General features: G+C 29.5%; 1 protein-coding gene across 1 annotated transcript in view; it reads left to right on the plus strand.

The window, feature by feature from the left end:
- The window catches only part of LOC107454019 (uncharacterized), a 20,736-nt gene extending 3,908 nt beyond the window's left edge, over nucleotides 1–16,828 (plus strand). The window contains exons 2-7 of the mRNA XM_016071067.3: nucleotides 7,574–7,750; nucleotides 9,362–9,553; nucleotides 10,363–10,440; nucleotides 10,727–10,852; nucleotides 14,046–14,210; nucleotides 16,706–16,828. Of these exons, the coding sequence (XP_015926553.1) occupies nucleotides 7,574–7,750; nucleotides 9,362–9,553; nucleotides 10,363–10,440; nucleotides 10,727–10,852; nucleotides 14,046–14,210; nucleotides 16,706–16,761 (794 nt within the window). The 3' untranslated portion in view covers nucleotides 16,762–16,828. The remainder of the gene's footprint in view (nucleotides 1–7,573; nucleotides 7,751–9,361; nucleotides 9,554–10,362; nucleotides 10,441–10,726; nucleotides 10,853–14,045; nucleotides 14,211–16,705) is intronic.
- The last annotated feature ends 485 nt before the right edge of the window (nucleotides 16,829–17,313 follow it).

Raw genomic sequence — 17,313 nt, forward strand, 5'->3', positions numbered from 1 at the left:
TATATATATATCACAGAGAAGAAGGCAATACAGAAATCTTAAAAAAAGAAACAATAAATTGAAACCTTAACTACTCGTACTTAAGTACTGTTTTTTTCCGGATCTACAAAAGAGTTTAGATTTAAAAACTTATTTATCGTTTACCTCTTGTTTCCTTTTTATGGTTGTTTCCGAATTCTTGTATCTTGTCTCATTAATTTCATTTTGTTTAACGAATTATACTTTCTTTTCGATTCTCTTTTCCCTCCCACGCTAATACTATTCTGTGGTAAATATCAAGGATTGTAAGACGAGACCGAAATCTATCAGAAGATGTTAAATGTTTACAAAGAAAAATTGTTCTAAAAGAATGCGTGAATTAGCTTCAAAAAGCTATTTAATATAAAAAGGAATGTTAGAGAAAGAGATTTGAAAAGAGAAATTCTTTTATTTCATTTTTCGGGTTCTTATATGTAAATTTAAATAAATTTGAAAGCCAACATCTAATTTTTAGCAGTAATAGATTAAGTAATATATAATTTTCAAACAAAAATTACAATGTAACTGCCTCTTGAGAATTTATAAATGCTCTTTCAAATGAGATGGCATTGTTGTTAAAAGATTAAAAAAGCTTTCAATAATGCGAAATTAAAAAAGCTGAAGATTAGGAATAAAGCTTATTGAACTTATATAGAAATATCCGATAAAATATAAAAGCAATGCATATAAAAAATTTCAAAATAATTCTTTTAAGACGAAATTTCTTTTCTTTCTTTCTTAGAAACAATTACTCAATAAATATATGTAAACCTTTCAAATAGAGTGATACAAATTAGCTTATAATAATGGCTTTTTGTATCATCCATCAAGAAAATTTGCGAACACTTTATTCTTCAAACAGTGAACAATTTATAAATGAATAGTTGAAGCAGTTGTTAGTTTATTTCTATTACGAGAGGAAAATTCCAAGGCAGAAAATATTTAATACCATAGATGAACTGCTATTCAATTCCTGCTATTGAATTTTTTTTACTTTCTCTCTTATACAAGTGTGGTCCTCGTGATTTCTTGAATTATTTTGTAGCCCTCGGATCGCAAAACATTGAAGACCCTTAAATTAAACTTAAAAAAATCTCCTATCTGTTGATTTTATACTGCACAAATCATACTTAATTTCCTAACTGCCATCATAAATTTCCTTAGCACCAAAAATCTTCCGGGTAAAATGGGGAAAGTGGCCAACTAAGTAATTTTTTAGGTCTTGATAATTTCTTGATAATATCTTGATAATTTAAGTATAAAGATAAATATCGTCTTCCTTTAATACATTAATGTAATTTTAATTTATATTTTATATCTGGCGTTGAATAGCCGACCCAATTTTTAGTTTACAGCCACCAATGTGCAACTCCGTAGTCTTGTAATTTTGACCCAATCCAGAAGACAAAGGAACTCCTGGATCAGTACCCCCAGAGGTAAGTTTTGTTTTGTGAACATGGAGTCCTTTATGACCCGACAAATTTAACGTGTACCAGTCACTATTTACTAGACGGATAGTCTTCGGCCATCGGGGATCGAATCCATGACCGGAGGGGGTCGAAACCATGAGATCGAACCCATGACCTCTGGTCCCAGTGCCCATCCAACCAGGCTATCCCGGCCTTGCTTTAATATATTAAATGAAACTCTTCGGTAAAATTGTAAGAAATAATGATTTACTTTTGTGCGGGCAATAAGTGAAAAAAATAAATTATAATTTTTTTTCTCAAAGCAATTGCTGCTTTACATTGTAAACATTGTTTTCCCCCTTAAAAATGGGCGGTAAAAAGGGAGCAGACGAATATTTTCTTTGTATGTTATTTCGAGTATCGCACTAATTGGGCACCTGATTGCGGTGGGGGCCTGATCTCACGTAGATGTCGAATCTGATTGTTTGCTGAATCATAGTATTTGCTTATCTCACGATTAAACAGCCAACTAGGTTCACTATCCACGTATAATGTCACGTTCGAGTACCCAATTAATTCTGATCCAAAAATGGATTCAATGTAATTACAAATCAAAACTAATAGCTGTAACGTTAACACGCCATCTTATTTATACATAACCAACTGATTTCTGCGGTCTTCTTCTCTAGAATTGCAAGTACCTAATTCTTTTTAGGACCACAAAAAAATTGCAGTAGATCAGAAAAGGTTTTTCATTAATGCGAAAGTTTATTGCTTGTAAACTATAAAATGTCAAACATTTACTTCTTTTTTTTGATGAAACTTCTCTTTTATTTTTGACGAAATTTCTTTACTTTTCTTTTGAACGAAACGATTTTATTTTTCATTCTTATAACTTTCTATTTCGTATCAAAAGCTACTTAATGTTGTTGTTGTTAATTTACGTCGCACTAGAGCTGCACAATGGGCTATTGGCGACGGTGTGGGAAACATCCCGGAGGATGATCTGAAGACATGCAATCACAATTTTGATCCTCTGCGGAGGGGATGGCACCCCCGCTTCGGTAGCCCGACGACCTACGCGTGAAGTCGAGCACTTTACGGTAGCACAGTTTAACGAGGACCAATACCGCACACCCTAGGTCCCTACGCAGACTGATCCAAGTAGTCACCCCCCCAGCACACTGACCGTAGCCAGTGATGCTTGACTTCGGTGATCTGCTGGGAACCGTGTCTTAACGATCAGTCCACTGCGGGACTAAAAAAAAAGCTACTTAATAAACAAATCATTTTATTCATTCAATAGGCCGCTCCATACTCCATCGTCCGCATAGAGGTGAGACGTACGCAAGAGTCGTCTAAATGTCTAGTAAAACCTCGTTATGACGTGATTTGGGTTTCAGTTGGATCTCCTGTATTATAGACTCTTGGATAAAAATCTTTAAGCAATTGTAAAAAAAGGAGAAAAAAATATCACTATTTCATTAATATTAATATTGTATAAATTAAAAGGTGTAGAGTTTATTGTGCATAAATTTTTTCCATTGCCCAACTGGGGAATGACAGTTCGTTAATACAGGCACCTGAAGAGCAGATTTGTTGACCACTCTTTCAGGGGTACCCTATTAGGTGGATAAACGTTGTTGCTACTAGTAAGGACAGTTAGTACAGAGAATAAAAGAACATCCATTCCTTGTCCGGAATTCTGACCCCTACGCAGTCTGGTCGGCATTGTGTTTATCTTTATTATTATGTTTTTTCCGATACGCTTAATTTTATTAGCGTTTATTAAGGTGAAAAGCGTAAGTCGATCAGCGTTAATTAAATGAACTATTGATGTATCCGCTAATTCAGTGAACTAAATGATGCGCAGAATTTTGTTTGGCAATAAAAATAAAGTAAGTTTTAAAAAGCATTTTCTCAAAACAAATTTTTACACCGAAGATAATTTTTGAATAAAAATAAAAATCACTAAGTTATTTTTTGTCACTTTGAAATAATTAATTAGCATATTTTAAATAAGTATGAAGTACGTTTTAGTAGAAATACCTGTTATAAAACATTCTCTAGTGGAATTCGTATAATACAAAGAGCAATAAAGCCCGCATCCTTTACAATAACGAACTTTGTCTTAGATGGCAAGCAATTCTTCGTTGATTAAAGAAAACAAATTACTTTCAAGGGAAATTCAGGCCATCTTTTACTTTATCTAAACATCCGTTTCGGAGTACGTTTACTCAGCAATTTTTAAGTTAATAGAAAATAGACTCCTCAGTAAAAATGATCTAAAAGACAATTACGACACGAACATATATTTTGTTTCCTAATTAAATGGTGTTTTTCTTCAAATTTTGAACTGAAAAAACAAGACGTTAGCTTATTAATTGTTTTTTTTTATGACATAAATGTATAGCACTGGAAAAATATTGAAACTAGTTCAAAAATAATTTGAGATGAAATAAAATTATGATATTAAATGTAAGGAAAATATTAGCTGTATTTTTCTCCCTACCTGTTTCACAAATAAAGTGACTGCAACTTATTTTGCCTTATTATACTTATTTTAAGCAACAACCGTTTAGGCACTAGGATGTGGTATGCATTGTCAATTTGACTATGTATTCAGTTTTACGTATATTCTTTATGCGAATTTAATATTAGTAGTTTTTGCAGCTACCATTACGGACCATGTGGTGCCAGGTAACGGAAATATTTCTTGTCTGTTTGTGGTAAATTATAACAATAAAATGTTATTAAATTGAATAAAATGTAACTTGTTTTTTAAAATTCAAGGAAAGTAAATATGAAAAAAAAATCAATGCAGTTTTTAGGAAACAATTTTAAAATATTTTATAACTAAATTATAGCTTGAGTAACAGATAAAAATTTTGTGCTAAATTAAAATAATCTAACCAGTCAAATTTCTTGTATTTCCACAATCTTTTTAAAACAATATAATTTTAAAATACTTTTAATTTTAATCTAAGATATTTAGCAATAGAGCATGCACTGTAAAAAATTTCGAATCAAACTACGGTTAAAAGTTCTGGTACTCAGGGTGGCGGTACTTTTTACCGTGAAACTCATTTTTACCGGAACATATGTTACGGAACAAAAAATCTGATATACCGTAAGTTTTACAGTAATAAATAACAGTAAAATCACAGAATCCCTACTGTGAAAATTACGGTATAGTACTTGACATTAAAAATGGATTTTACGGATGATGCACCCTAAGTGCCAGTACTTAATATCGCAATTAGATCAAGAATTTTTAACATTGTACTGGTTCTAAAATACCTTGCATCAAGGTGTTTATCTCAAGGAAATATTAAATTGGAAATTCATAAACAAAATTAATCACTGCATCATCCCGGAAACTGTTATATTTCTAAGAGTAAATTTAAAAGTGTTGAGATTTCTCATTGCAAAACACGGATGGAATAAATGAAACTTTTTTTAACCCTTACTTTTTAACTCCTTTCAATTTTGTTTCTTTGCTGCATTATCTGTTACAATATAAAAACAAAATTTTAATAAAAACAATAAAACAACGCACTAATAGAATACTTACAAGTGACGTAGTGTGGGTATCTAGATCCCAATTAGTTGTTGAAACGTGACATTTGTTTACGTTAGCAACAGTTCTTTCCATTTAATTTCGAGTAAGCCAAACCCGTCAAGTATCGATTCTATTAAGTGACACATTCTATATTCTTTAACAAAGATTTTTTCACAAAGATTTCAATACTTTCACTATTTCATTTTAACACAAAAGCAGCCACTAACCCAGTTCAGGTACAAAAAAAAATTATATCATGGTTACAATAAAATGTAGAAACAAATAATAAATCAAAGTTAGTTAAGAGATGAAGATGAGAAAGAATTATATTTCAACAAATTCGTTGTGCGATACAGCACTGTATTTAATTAACATCACGTTAATTAAAATTCTAACTTATGCGAAGAAACTTAGCTCAACTTTAACACGCTATTCTGCTTATAAACGATCAGTTGGGGCTGACGTCATATGCCACATGTGTGGGTGATCTTCTTGTTCTTGAAGCGCAAGTACCCAATTAAGTAGATAATACATTTGGTGCATGGATTATATTAGGCTGTTAAACTCATTTCCAACGTTTTTCAGCATTTTGTGCTTTTAACATTATTTTTCTTTTAAGGAAACTGCTTAAGGAGGCTTGATTATTGGAAGTAAAACCAATGGTTATTCGAAATTTTTTAAAAATAAAAAATACAAGTTAAAATATATTCAAAAATATGTATTTAAAAATTTCAGAAAAAGTAAAAATTAAATTCACAGTTAATTTTATAAATGCTTTGTTAAATATATTGATAAAATGTTTAAAGATTTTACTTTTGTTATCACCCAGAAATTTTTCCCTTTCGTGGGGAATATTTGTAAAATAATCCTTGTTTTCGGGAATTCTCCTGAGGGACAATAGTAATATGTCATTGTCCTTTTCTTTGTTTTCTTTTGAAAATGTGTGAAACATTTTTTATGCCTTCAATGCATTTGTATACAACTAATTAGTCACTTAACCAAAAACTTCATTAATATTCCTCATTCATTACAAAATCATACGAAGTATTTTATTCATGTAGCTCACTACTCCATGAATGTTCAAAATTCGAATTTTTTTTCTCCAATTTTATACTTCAATGACCAAAGTTTTAAATTTCAAAATAGTCAAAATTCAAGTTTTTTCCTTATATTCGAAACTTTTGAATAGAATAAGACAAGTCAAAATACTTTTTGTGTAACAAGTTATTTGATTTTCGTTATAATTGAAATCTAATTTTTAAAGCAATAAGCAAACTAATAAAGCTTTAAAAAAGATATAGCTTCGAGACAGCTTCATGACATACGATTTAAAACCAGTAAAATATGAGCTTAGCAATTTTTTGTGGAAAAAAAATCAACGATAAGCGTTTCTTTATAATGGTAAGAAGACAAGGAAAATGTGGCTTTTTATTTTGTTAACAATTAATTCATAATTAGTCATTAATTCTTTTTTTCACATAAGGCACCACTCAATCATTCGATACTAAATATTTATAAAATATGTAATTCCATTCCTTATATTATTTGTAATAATTTAAAAATCATTAAAAATCATCACTTATTAAGTTAAGAATTTATCATACTACTCTTCTTTTCTTCCTTTTCAAAAAAAAAAAAAAAAAAAAAAAAAAAAAAAAAACAATATCAATAAACAAACTAACATCGATATGTGCATAAAACAGTTTTATTTCATTAAACTACTTTTATTTTATTAAACTACTTCACAGCTTTTTTCATTTCTGAAACTGTTACATGTTTTATATACAGATTAGAATTCAAAAAACTATATTGATAAAAATGGTAGACTGTGTAACACACTTATCCAAGTGACTTTGGGTACTCAATAACAGTTTATAATAATGTGACACGCACTGCTAAAAACTCCAGATCAAATTCCGGCCATAAAGTACCTGCACTTTAGGTGCGTCATCCATAAAATCCATTTTACCGTTAAATCCATTTTTACCGTAAAATATTATTCTGTAACTTTTACGGTAATATTAATTAGAGTGATTCAGTGAGTTGACGGTAATTATTGCTGTAAAAAGTACGGCTGATCAAATTTTTGTTTCCGTAACATGTACCTGTAAAAAGTACCGGCACCATGAGCACCGGCTTTTTCACCGTAATTTGATCAGGAATTTTTTACAGTGCAACCTGTGTAATGACCTGTTAATGGTACTTTACTGGGTACCAAACAGAATTTAAATTTTCCTATCACAATAATATATTATGATTGATCAATTAGCTAATTGGTTTTGTAAACTTAACTACTAATATTAAGGGGACCGGAAAGTAATGTCGTTTCGGAGCACTTGATATTTGTTATCAAGATTTTATTTTTAATCAGTAATTTTTTCACCCCCGCTGGCCACAACCTTTCAATGCTGAATCGAAAAAAATGAACTGGTTTTTTAAGACCAACGAATATATAATGCTCCGAAACGACATTACTTTCCCGTCCCCATAGCAGATGTAAGTTTTTCGAATGAATTATACTTAAAATAATATAAGAATCTGAATAACTACGAAATAGAAATTTGTTTTTCTCGGTATTTTATAGTTCCAGAGTGCAATCCACCAGATTACCCGGCAGGTGGAGGCTATGGTCCCAGACAAGATTATTACATGACTGGGGATATCATCCATTACTACTGTGATAGTCACAGTCACATAGGGGGTAACTTCTATCGAAGATGCGAAGATAACGGAGACTGGATTGGAGACACTCCTGTGTGTGGTATGGAATGTTTTACGTGGCTATTCACTTTGGCTATGATTATTCTAAAAGACAACTTAAGAATCTTTAAATAATTAAAAGACATAATTTATGTAAGTTTATTTGTTTTAATGCAGGCAAGTAAAGATATGGGGTGCGGTAAAAAAAATTGGAGAAATAATAGAGTAAAAGTTAACTAATTTCTTTTTATTTGTGTGTTCACTTTGTCTATCACTTTAGTTTAAAGATACTTTATAATATATCTTTCAGTTTACGTATTTTTTTGGAGGGGGGGGGAGCTTTTTACAATGTCAAGCAAAATATATGCTATTTTAGAGTTGTTTAAGCAAGGAAAACAACAGTGCGAAATCGCTTGCTTGCCTATACACAAAAGTTTGGAGAGTCCGAAGTAATTGCTTCGGCGGGTATGCGATAGATTAAAGGTTTAAAAGATAGATTAAAGGTTAAAAGTAGACTTACACTCATTATTGAAAATTTCAATTATAGTTTGTTGCTCTGCATAGCTGCAAAAGGCTGCCATTTTCAGCAAATTAAATATATTTCTTTGTGAAAATATACTCTTATTGTTATTTGTTATATTTGTTAATCTATTTATTTTTAATAAATTTACATTAAAAATTGTTTGTCCGGTTTTTTTTTATTTTTGGCCGTACCCAGTTAGTAATTTCCTAAATTTAATGTGATACAGAATATCTAATATAAATTGAAAAAAAAATGGAATCAAAATTTAGATGGGCTTCTTTTCAATTTTTTATTATAGATACTAACTCCCCCGACAAATCAGCATGACTTGCTTAGCATTAAAATTATAAATTTGCAGATAAATAGCAAAGAACTATTAAATTACATTTCATACTTCCTTTAACTCAGTATTTCTTTCTGCTTTTTTAATTTGTCACTGATTTGTAATGGTTTAAAAAAAACTAGTGTTTAAACCTTAACTTACTGAATTTGAAAAGCAAGTACACAAAAAATGCCTTTTTACTAACATATATTTGAACTCATTCATCATATTTTACATGTGGTAGAAACAAAAAAAAAAACTACCATTGGTATTGTTTTTTTTATCTTTATAAATTCAGAAGTATTTTATTATTAAATACGAAATTACGTTTATTGATAAAAGTATACCATTTTATAGAGAAAAAAAAGCAGATTCTTAGTATGCAAGTGATATTATTTTCCAGTCTACGTAATTTTTTTCATATCTATGAGCATTAAAATAATATATAATATAACGTAATATATAATATAACATTATATAATATAATATAGTATAGCATAGTATAGTATACTATATGTAATATAATATAATATACTCCATGAATGNTAATATAATATAATATAATATAATATAATATAATATAATATAATATAATATAATGTAATGTTTTATAATATAATATAATATAATGTAATGTTTTTTGTGTACAATGTTTTTGTAATGATGTCAAAATACTTTTAATCTAAGTGAACTTAAATTATTATCCAAAAGCTTTACATGATAAAGTTTTCGTAAAGTTTTTGATTGATAAAGCTTTTGATCACGTTGAGCTCATTGAAAGCTTTGTGTGATATTTATTGTTAGAAATCATGATTTATCATCTTTAGATTTTCCAATGGACATGCCTTTGGTAAACCAAACGAGTACTGCAGAACCAAAAGAAGAAAATGATGCCCTCTTTGCAAGCGATGGCGATAGAGCTACGTGCTCATCTACAGCTGCTGGTCATGGCGAATATTGGATGGGGACTTTTAAGGAACCTGGAGAATTGATTCGAATCATGGCTTTCATCCCGAGAGGTGATACTTTGTTGACTTAAATAAATCTACAAAATCCATCTTATCTTTAATATCATTTATTTTATTGTATAACCTATGTTGAATATCCGATTCTGAGTTTACGACTATCAATGTTCAATTCCATAACCTTGTAACTTTGAACCCAAGCCAGAGGACAAGAGAACTCCTGAATCATGCATTGGGACACACTAGCCTTCGTGAAGGACTTTTTGTTGGAACTAACCAGCATATGAGTTGCAATGTGGAGAAACCACGAAAACCTCTCTCTGATAACTTGATGGGAATAAGGTTGGAACTAACCTATGATCCGTTTGCCACTGAAAATATTTTACGTCGTGGTCGACGCGAGCTGGGAGCAGAATTCGCATCAATCAGCAAGCGCTAGAATTCGAAGCCAGGTCACCTCATGGGAAGGCAAACGCTGTATCCCCTGATACATGACTTCGTGTTAATTTTTCATACAGCTGTTATAGGGCGCTTATTGGATATTATTATTACAGAGCACTATCGTGACTTTACTAAGCAAATAAGGGATAATTTCATCAAAGTCTTCCGCGAAGGCAAATTCGCCCTACTGGTCGATCCTGGGTTTCTTTTGTCTTCCAAATTGGGTTCAAAATTTTAAGGCTATGAAGTTGAACCTTGATACAGCCATAATTCGTTTATCTATTGGCTGTTCGATGTCTGCGGTAAAATAAAAAACTTTTCTGACTATCAATAGTGTGACAATTTTTAAGGGGAGAAACTTGAAATTTCGATGGTAATTTTATCTGTAATTGGCTTGCAATTTGCTTTTGTTTCAATTTCAGGAGAAGTTGCCTATGATGTTATTCTTGTTAAGAGCGATGGACAAGAACTAAGTTGTGGGCAAAGAAGGGACAAAAATGGTAAATATTTTTTTATTGATTTATATGAATAAAAGAAAGAGTTTGAGAATCTAAGCCTGTCTTAGGCGTCCATTTTATAATGGCAGAACCATTGGTGAATTGAAATTCAGACAAGCGAATTCAAGGGTTAACTTTGGCGCTCGATTCTAAAAATCTTTCAAAGACATTTTTTAATTAGTTGGACGCATGAGAAACAAATTTTTCTGATAAACTTAGTTTTAAGCATTGTTACGCTCTAAAATGCTAAAGATTGTTTTTCTTAATTAAATTTTTTTTAAAATTTCAGCTCGTTTAGAATGGTCTTATCATAATTGCCCAGGTCCAAATAACAGAGATGCTGTAGGCGTGAAAATAAAGTCCCTGTCTTCCAATCCTCTTAAAATATGCGAAATTACAGCCCACGTTCTTACATGTAAGTATGTATTAAACATTTTATCTAGTACATATCTTCCAAATGGTACTTCAGCGAAATATGAGGATAATTAAAACAAAATTTTAAAAAATTCGATCCCTTGATTAAATACAGTTTTCTTAAATATTCGAAATTCGAAGTGAAATCCATATATATACTGGGTGTATTCCGCGTTTCAACAGACAGAGGGGGGATAAACGGTATCAATTGGATGAAAATTTACCACAGTGGGTCCACAACTACAAAAGATACAGCAACCTTGCTATTTACAGTTTTTTTTATTTATTAAATAGTAAAATAGTACACCAGCTGATGTGCTTTCATAGTCTACAACAGTGGTTACCAATTGGTGGCCGCAAAGCCTTTTTTTGTGGCCCGCGAACTGAAATATATTAATTGACATTTTTTTTGCTAGCAATTTTCGTAAAAAATCTGTATGGGTTTAAAATACTTTTCCTTCGTTAAATAAAAAAAAAACCTAATTTCTTCGTTTCTGTGAAATTTAACATACCAACGGTGCAAAAAAAAATTATTTCTCAGGTTTTGAATCCTAGAAAATATTTATTCAAGAAAAAGTTTATTATTTGTAATTAAATACTTTTGTTTTGAACAACTTGATAAAAATCTAACAGTAATACTTAATGTTCCTTCAAACATAAAAAAGTTCTACATAAAATTCTGACAAAGTTGCGGTCAGCCATTTGCCTGGTGTTTTTAATTGTAGGCCTCGGCCTCAAGTAAGTTGGAAACTCCTGGTCTACAACGACGTAAAAACGATCCTTGAACAAGCGCGAAGACGCCAGGAGTGCTTTTGATGTCTACCAAAGTGACGACAATCTGCGCTATGTGATCCATACTTTTCGTCTCATCTCGAGTTAGAGTGTGCATGTGCTATTGCGATTTTTGTCCTTCTTACCGTGGTGTGAGCTTTTGATGCCTTTTATCAATCTGAATTTTTGGTTGAATTTTGGATTACTCTGCATGTAATGATTGATTTGTCGAAATTTTTTTTTCAGTATTAACCTTTCCTTCTCGTTCCCGTGAAAATGACAGGGTGAGGTTTCGCCCTCTATTTCTCGCTTCCGTGAAATTTCAGGGCTGGAGTGTTCAGTAGTAACGTGGCAATAAGAATAAAACTAATTCATTTCTTTTGCCCGGAAAACATTTTAATTCTCATTTTACACACCAGATGGCAGTATCAGGATATTTTTAAGGTAATCATAGACAGATGGTTTATTTTAAACTAGATGTCAGCACTAATTAAATACGTGTATTTGGCAAAATAGGCACTTTTATGACAATTTTATTGAAAATTAACAGATCGTTAAGAGGTTAAAAAGTATTTTATTCTCATTAGATTATTTTTTGTCAAATATGTAAGTTATAAGCCTACTTTTAAACGACGATCAATCCGAAAGTTTTTCACTTTTTCTGTGTTGCATATTTTTACGATGAGATTTAATATATCTAATTTGCTTATCTAATTCTAATTGATGGTATGATTTTCTAGAGTGACTTTCGTAAATGAAGTTCGCAATTCTTGCTCATAATTCCAAATCTTAGAAATAGTTTTAGAAAAAAAAATATTTTGTTTTGCATAAATGGTAAATTTTGTTGCGATTCACTTAGAGCTATTTTCAAGACTATGTTTATTGCTTTTCTTCTCTTCTTTTAAAACACATTTCGCCACCATTTGTTCTTGAATTTTTATTTTAACGTTATTTAAAAAAAAATTAATTCAATTTAACAAATTCAAAAGTTTAACATTAATTTAAAAAAAAATCAATTCAATTTAACAAATTCAAAAGTTTAACATTAATTTAAAAAAAATTAATTCAATTTATTTTACGAATTTAAATCTTTTGTTTTTTATATAAATATTTTTATATATATATTTATATGATTTCGTTTTTGAATTGATTCATTGTTATTAAGAAAAACGAACTCAAAGTGGAATATTGAAAAAAAGGTCAGATAGAGACAGCAGATATGGGCGAAAAATTATAGTAAACTTTAGTAAGTTATAAAAAAAAATTATTAATTTTTTTAATGCAAAATACATACTTGTTAGGCGATAAAGTAATTTTATACAATATATAAAAATGATTTAGTCAATTAAAAGGGATATTTTTTGTAGAGTGATATTGTGTTAATCTTTTCAAAAACAATAATAACTAACTTGGCTATTTTTATTTTAATGTTTATTAATCGCTAATGTATTTTTGTATTTTGATGTATTTTTACTGTAGTGAAACGTAATACTAAAAGATAATAGCTTTAGCAGTTTTTTATAAATAACAATTAAAAAATATGCAATGAAAAACAACACTTAACTATGGAGATATTTTAATGACACATATTTTTCTTTGCCGCACCAACCTCTTTCGTTTACACATAGACGTTCAAGCAATAAAGGCTTATTATATTTTATTATTTTGGTACTTAATTATCCTAAAAAAACGTGTTTAAAGGAAGGAAATCGAATAATTTCTTATAAATAACTTTTCAAAAATGTGTAATGGAGTACATTACATGACCTAACTATGACCAACCGCTTAGCCTGAATTTTAGGGATCTCTCTTTTCAATGGAATTCCTCGTAATTTTGATCCTGGTTAAATGACGTGTTTAGCACCTGCTGTTAATATTATTTCTCCATACTAATTATAATTTCTAATACTCAATAGATGGCGCTCTGCGCAGCAATGTAAAAAACATTAGTTCTAATCAGTTTTCCTCCATAACACTGTAACATCATCATCATCCTTCTTGTTATTAAATATATTTTATGTTAAAGGCGTTTTGTAATGAATGAAACCCCGAGATCTGAAAGATCATATCACCATATTTAAAACCTGCGTCGGTATCCCTCTTTCCAGACTTCCACACCACAACAACACACATTACACTTATAATTACTTCAGTAATCTATGTTGTCTCACACTCAAACATAGACGTTTTAACAATAATAATTTATTATTTTTGCAGTTTTATTACTTATTAATTCTTAAAAATCGTATGAACTTTTTTATATCATACTAATCCTTTTTTTTTTGTTTAAGTGCTGTACAGTATCAATAAGAAATGAAGCAAAAAAAAAAAATGCAATTTTTCACGAATAACAATCTTAAAATTTTCAGTGAGGAACAACTATTTACGTGAAAAAGATGTTTAATGACTTTTCTTATTGATAGCACCAACCTGTGTTGATCCTCATTTACACATACTGGATGGTCGGATTGAGTTGACTCGCAAGAGAGCCGTATTAGTTTGCAACGCAGGCTTCACACGAAGTCGTGAAAATAAAGTGGAATGTGTGAGAGATGGTGTTTGGAAAAGGAAACGCCTCATCTGTTTAGGTAATATGAAACTAAAATGTTTTTTTTTGTTTGGTTGGTGAGGTAATTTTCATCTTGAAATCAATTTTTATGACCAACAGTATTGCGTTGTTAATATTCCACTGCTGCCAATAATAAAAATAATAATTGGAAAATTTAATCAAGAAAATCTATAATAGGAAAAGAAGTTAATTAAAACTATGAAAAACATATTTAAAATCGTTAATAAAGCATTCAAATAGGAAACATTTGTAGAGCTTAACTTACGGACGTAACATAAGAAGGAAAATCAGCCTGTTGGTTTTCCTTCTTTAATAGATTGTCTGCTTATAAGTCAGAGTCTACATACATGGATAGAAAGCCGTTTATAGATAGACTTTATCCTACATTATTTCGGGGGTTATTTTGGGGGTTATTCATCGGGGGGTCATTAACCAGAGCTTATTCCACACTTACCAAAAAAAGGTTTATTACACTGTACAATTGATATTAAAATACTAAAATTATTTAATAAAGGCCACAGTTTATTTAGAAGCATGCCAAAGAAATTAATTTTTCTATCCAGGCTATCCGGACTTAGACCAAACTACCCAGGCCTTAGGAATAGCTGATCATAAATAGTTCCTACCTTAAAAATAAAATCAGAGCTAATTCTAAAAACAGAAAAGAAATAAATAATAAAATTTGAAATGGTTTATTTTTTTTCTAAAAACTGAAATTGAAGGAATGAATAAAAAGAAATTTTTATTTATTAAACCTGCTTTAAATTTATCAATCTCCTAGAAACTCTTTATAAATGGAATTCCTAAATTGGATCCTACAAAACCTAAGAATCTGATTGGTAATAATATTGGAAGAAACTTTATTGGCTAAGTTTGAATTAAAATATACGCTCTATTTAATTGGAAAGTTAAAATCATGTCTTTCATCAGAAAGTTTTACGTGTAATTTTTCCATCTTCATTAATTTTAGGAGTTAAATCTGGAAAATTTTTTGAAAAATTTTAAATATTAGTTTCGTTAAGAATTAATTCACCTGAATAAATTTGCTTAGCTAAAATATAAAAATCATCAAAATTAATAACCAAAAGATCATCATTAAATTTGAGAAGGGATGAATTTGTAGGAAGTCTAACAAATGATTTTAACGAATCTCTACTCTTGAAGAAAAAGAAAAATATTGCAAACATTAGTAGTAAAATTAATTCTCATGGGGATAGCATTAATTTGTCGAAAAAGACAGTTATTAAATAGAATGCAATTGTTGCTTACGCTAATATGAACGAGAAATTTCCAGTCCTCTTCATCAATAATATCATTAGGATTAAGCAGGCTAAGAATTAAGGCCATCAAGAATTTTATTAGCTGGCAGGGAAGTATGTAAGATTTCGAAATTAAAACAGCTTAGAGAATCAATATTATTTAAAGATGTTTAGTGTTTTTAAATCCCGTATACTATTTTTGATATTGCAATCTAGGTGATAATTATTTTTAGTTTTCTTGCAAATTTTATTTTAAACTTATTCTAGAATAATTTCAAAGCAAATGCCGATTTTTTTTGTTACTATTTAAGCCACTAGCAATAAATATGAATTGAGTCTTAATTAAGTCGATAATTTTAAGTCTTTTTATCGATAGCATTAATTTTATTAATAATAATATCATTGCTGGTGATGAGTTATTTGTATGTGATACTGCTATTGAGTTCATGCGAAAGAAGTTGTCTGTAAAATAATTTTTAAATAATAGCAAAATTATTACTAGCTTTATCAACAGAAGTAATACAGAAATTATTTTGATTTTTTTTTTAATTTCTTGTTTTAATTCAGAGTTAAAGTTTAAATTTTTATGAAACAATTAAAGTATTCATTTTCATATTAATCTTAAAATTTTTAATGATGCTTTCTCTCCATTAATAAAAAAACTTCAATTGGAAAATTATGTGTGTAAGACAATTTTAAAATACCCTCATTAAGAATTTTAAGAAGAAGAGAAATAACCTTTTTTTTCAAAATTGGAAAAGGCGTTCTAAATTTAGAGCGTAAAGACGTAATTTTTTAAAATTTTATAATTTTTAATAATATCTAAAGAACTGGTAATATCATGATTATAGAAGGTATCAACAAAAGTAGTGGCTATAAATTCATCACATTCATTGCACTTACATTATCTGCAGCTAAATATCTATAATTTCAAATAAATTTTTTATACATCTAAAAATGGGTTTTCAATTTACTTGAATAGGACGATTTTTATTTTTAGTAACAATTGTGTTCAAATTAAGTTTATTCAAAAATTTTGTTTGTAAGGTCTAAAATTAAATAGTCTGATTTAGGTAAATCCTTGCACCTATATATATATATATATATNACCGAAGAGCCATTACATTATGACCACCCTCCATATATATATATATATATATATGAATACACTAAATTGCCTAAAAAATTAAAGAAACTAATATTTTGCAATCAAAATATTGCTTCCTTTTAATATAATTTTTAATTTATTTTTCAGAAGAAGGATGGGATGGTGGATTAAGACAGCAAAATACATTCGACAACGAAATATAATTGTAGGAGCTGCCATAAATATTTCAATATTGTCTAAATAATGATAATAAACAGATTTACAAGTGTATCTTCATTTATATTTTACTATACAAATTTTTCATTAAAATTATATCTTCTAAATACATTATTAAACTACTAATACCAGATTTTTTCTTTTTTTCTTTAAAAAAAATGCACCTATACAGATTCTGTAACAAGTCTTACTAAAAGATATTAAGCCTATTAAAAAAAGATATCTCCCTGAAGGTATTAAAAGGTATCATAAGTTAAATTAATTACTTTCTAGTTACAATTTCCGGAGTGATAAACAATAAAAAATGTATAGTTACGTTGGTTATAAATTGTTAGGAGTGGTGAAAGAAAATGGATTAAGATATCAAGTTAAATATAATACATGATTATATACATGATTTAGAAGTGTACATACTTAATAATACATGAATTAGTGGTATTCTAGATAATATTTTATACATGCGGTGACTTAAAGGCTCTTTTGAGAATAAGAATTGGATTGAATTAAGCTTAGAGTTTTGAAAACAAAGTCTACATAAC

The sequence above is a fragment of the Parasteatoda tepidariorum genome, chromosome 4 (genome assembly GCF_043381705.1).
Source record: "Parasteatoda tepidariorum isolate YZ-2023 chromosome 4, CAS_Ptep_4.0, whole genome shotgun sequence".
NCBI lineage: Eukaryota > Metazoa > Arthropoda > Arachnida > Araneae > Theridiidae > Parasteatoda > Parasteatoda tepidariorum.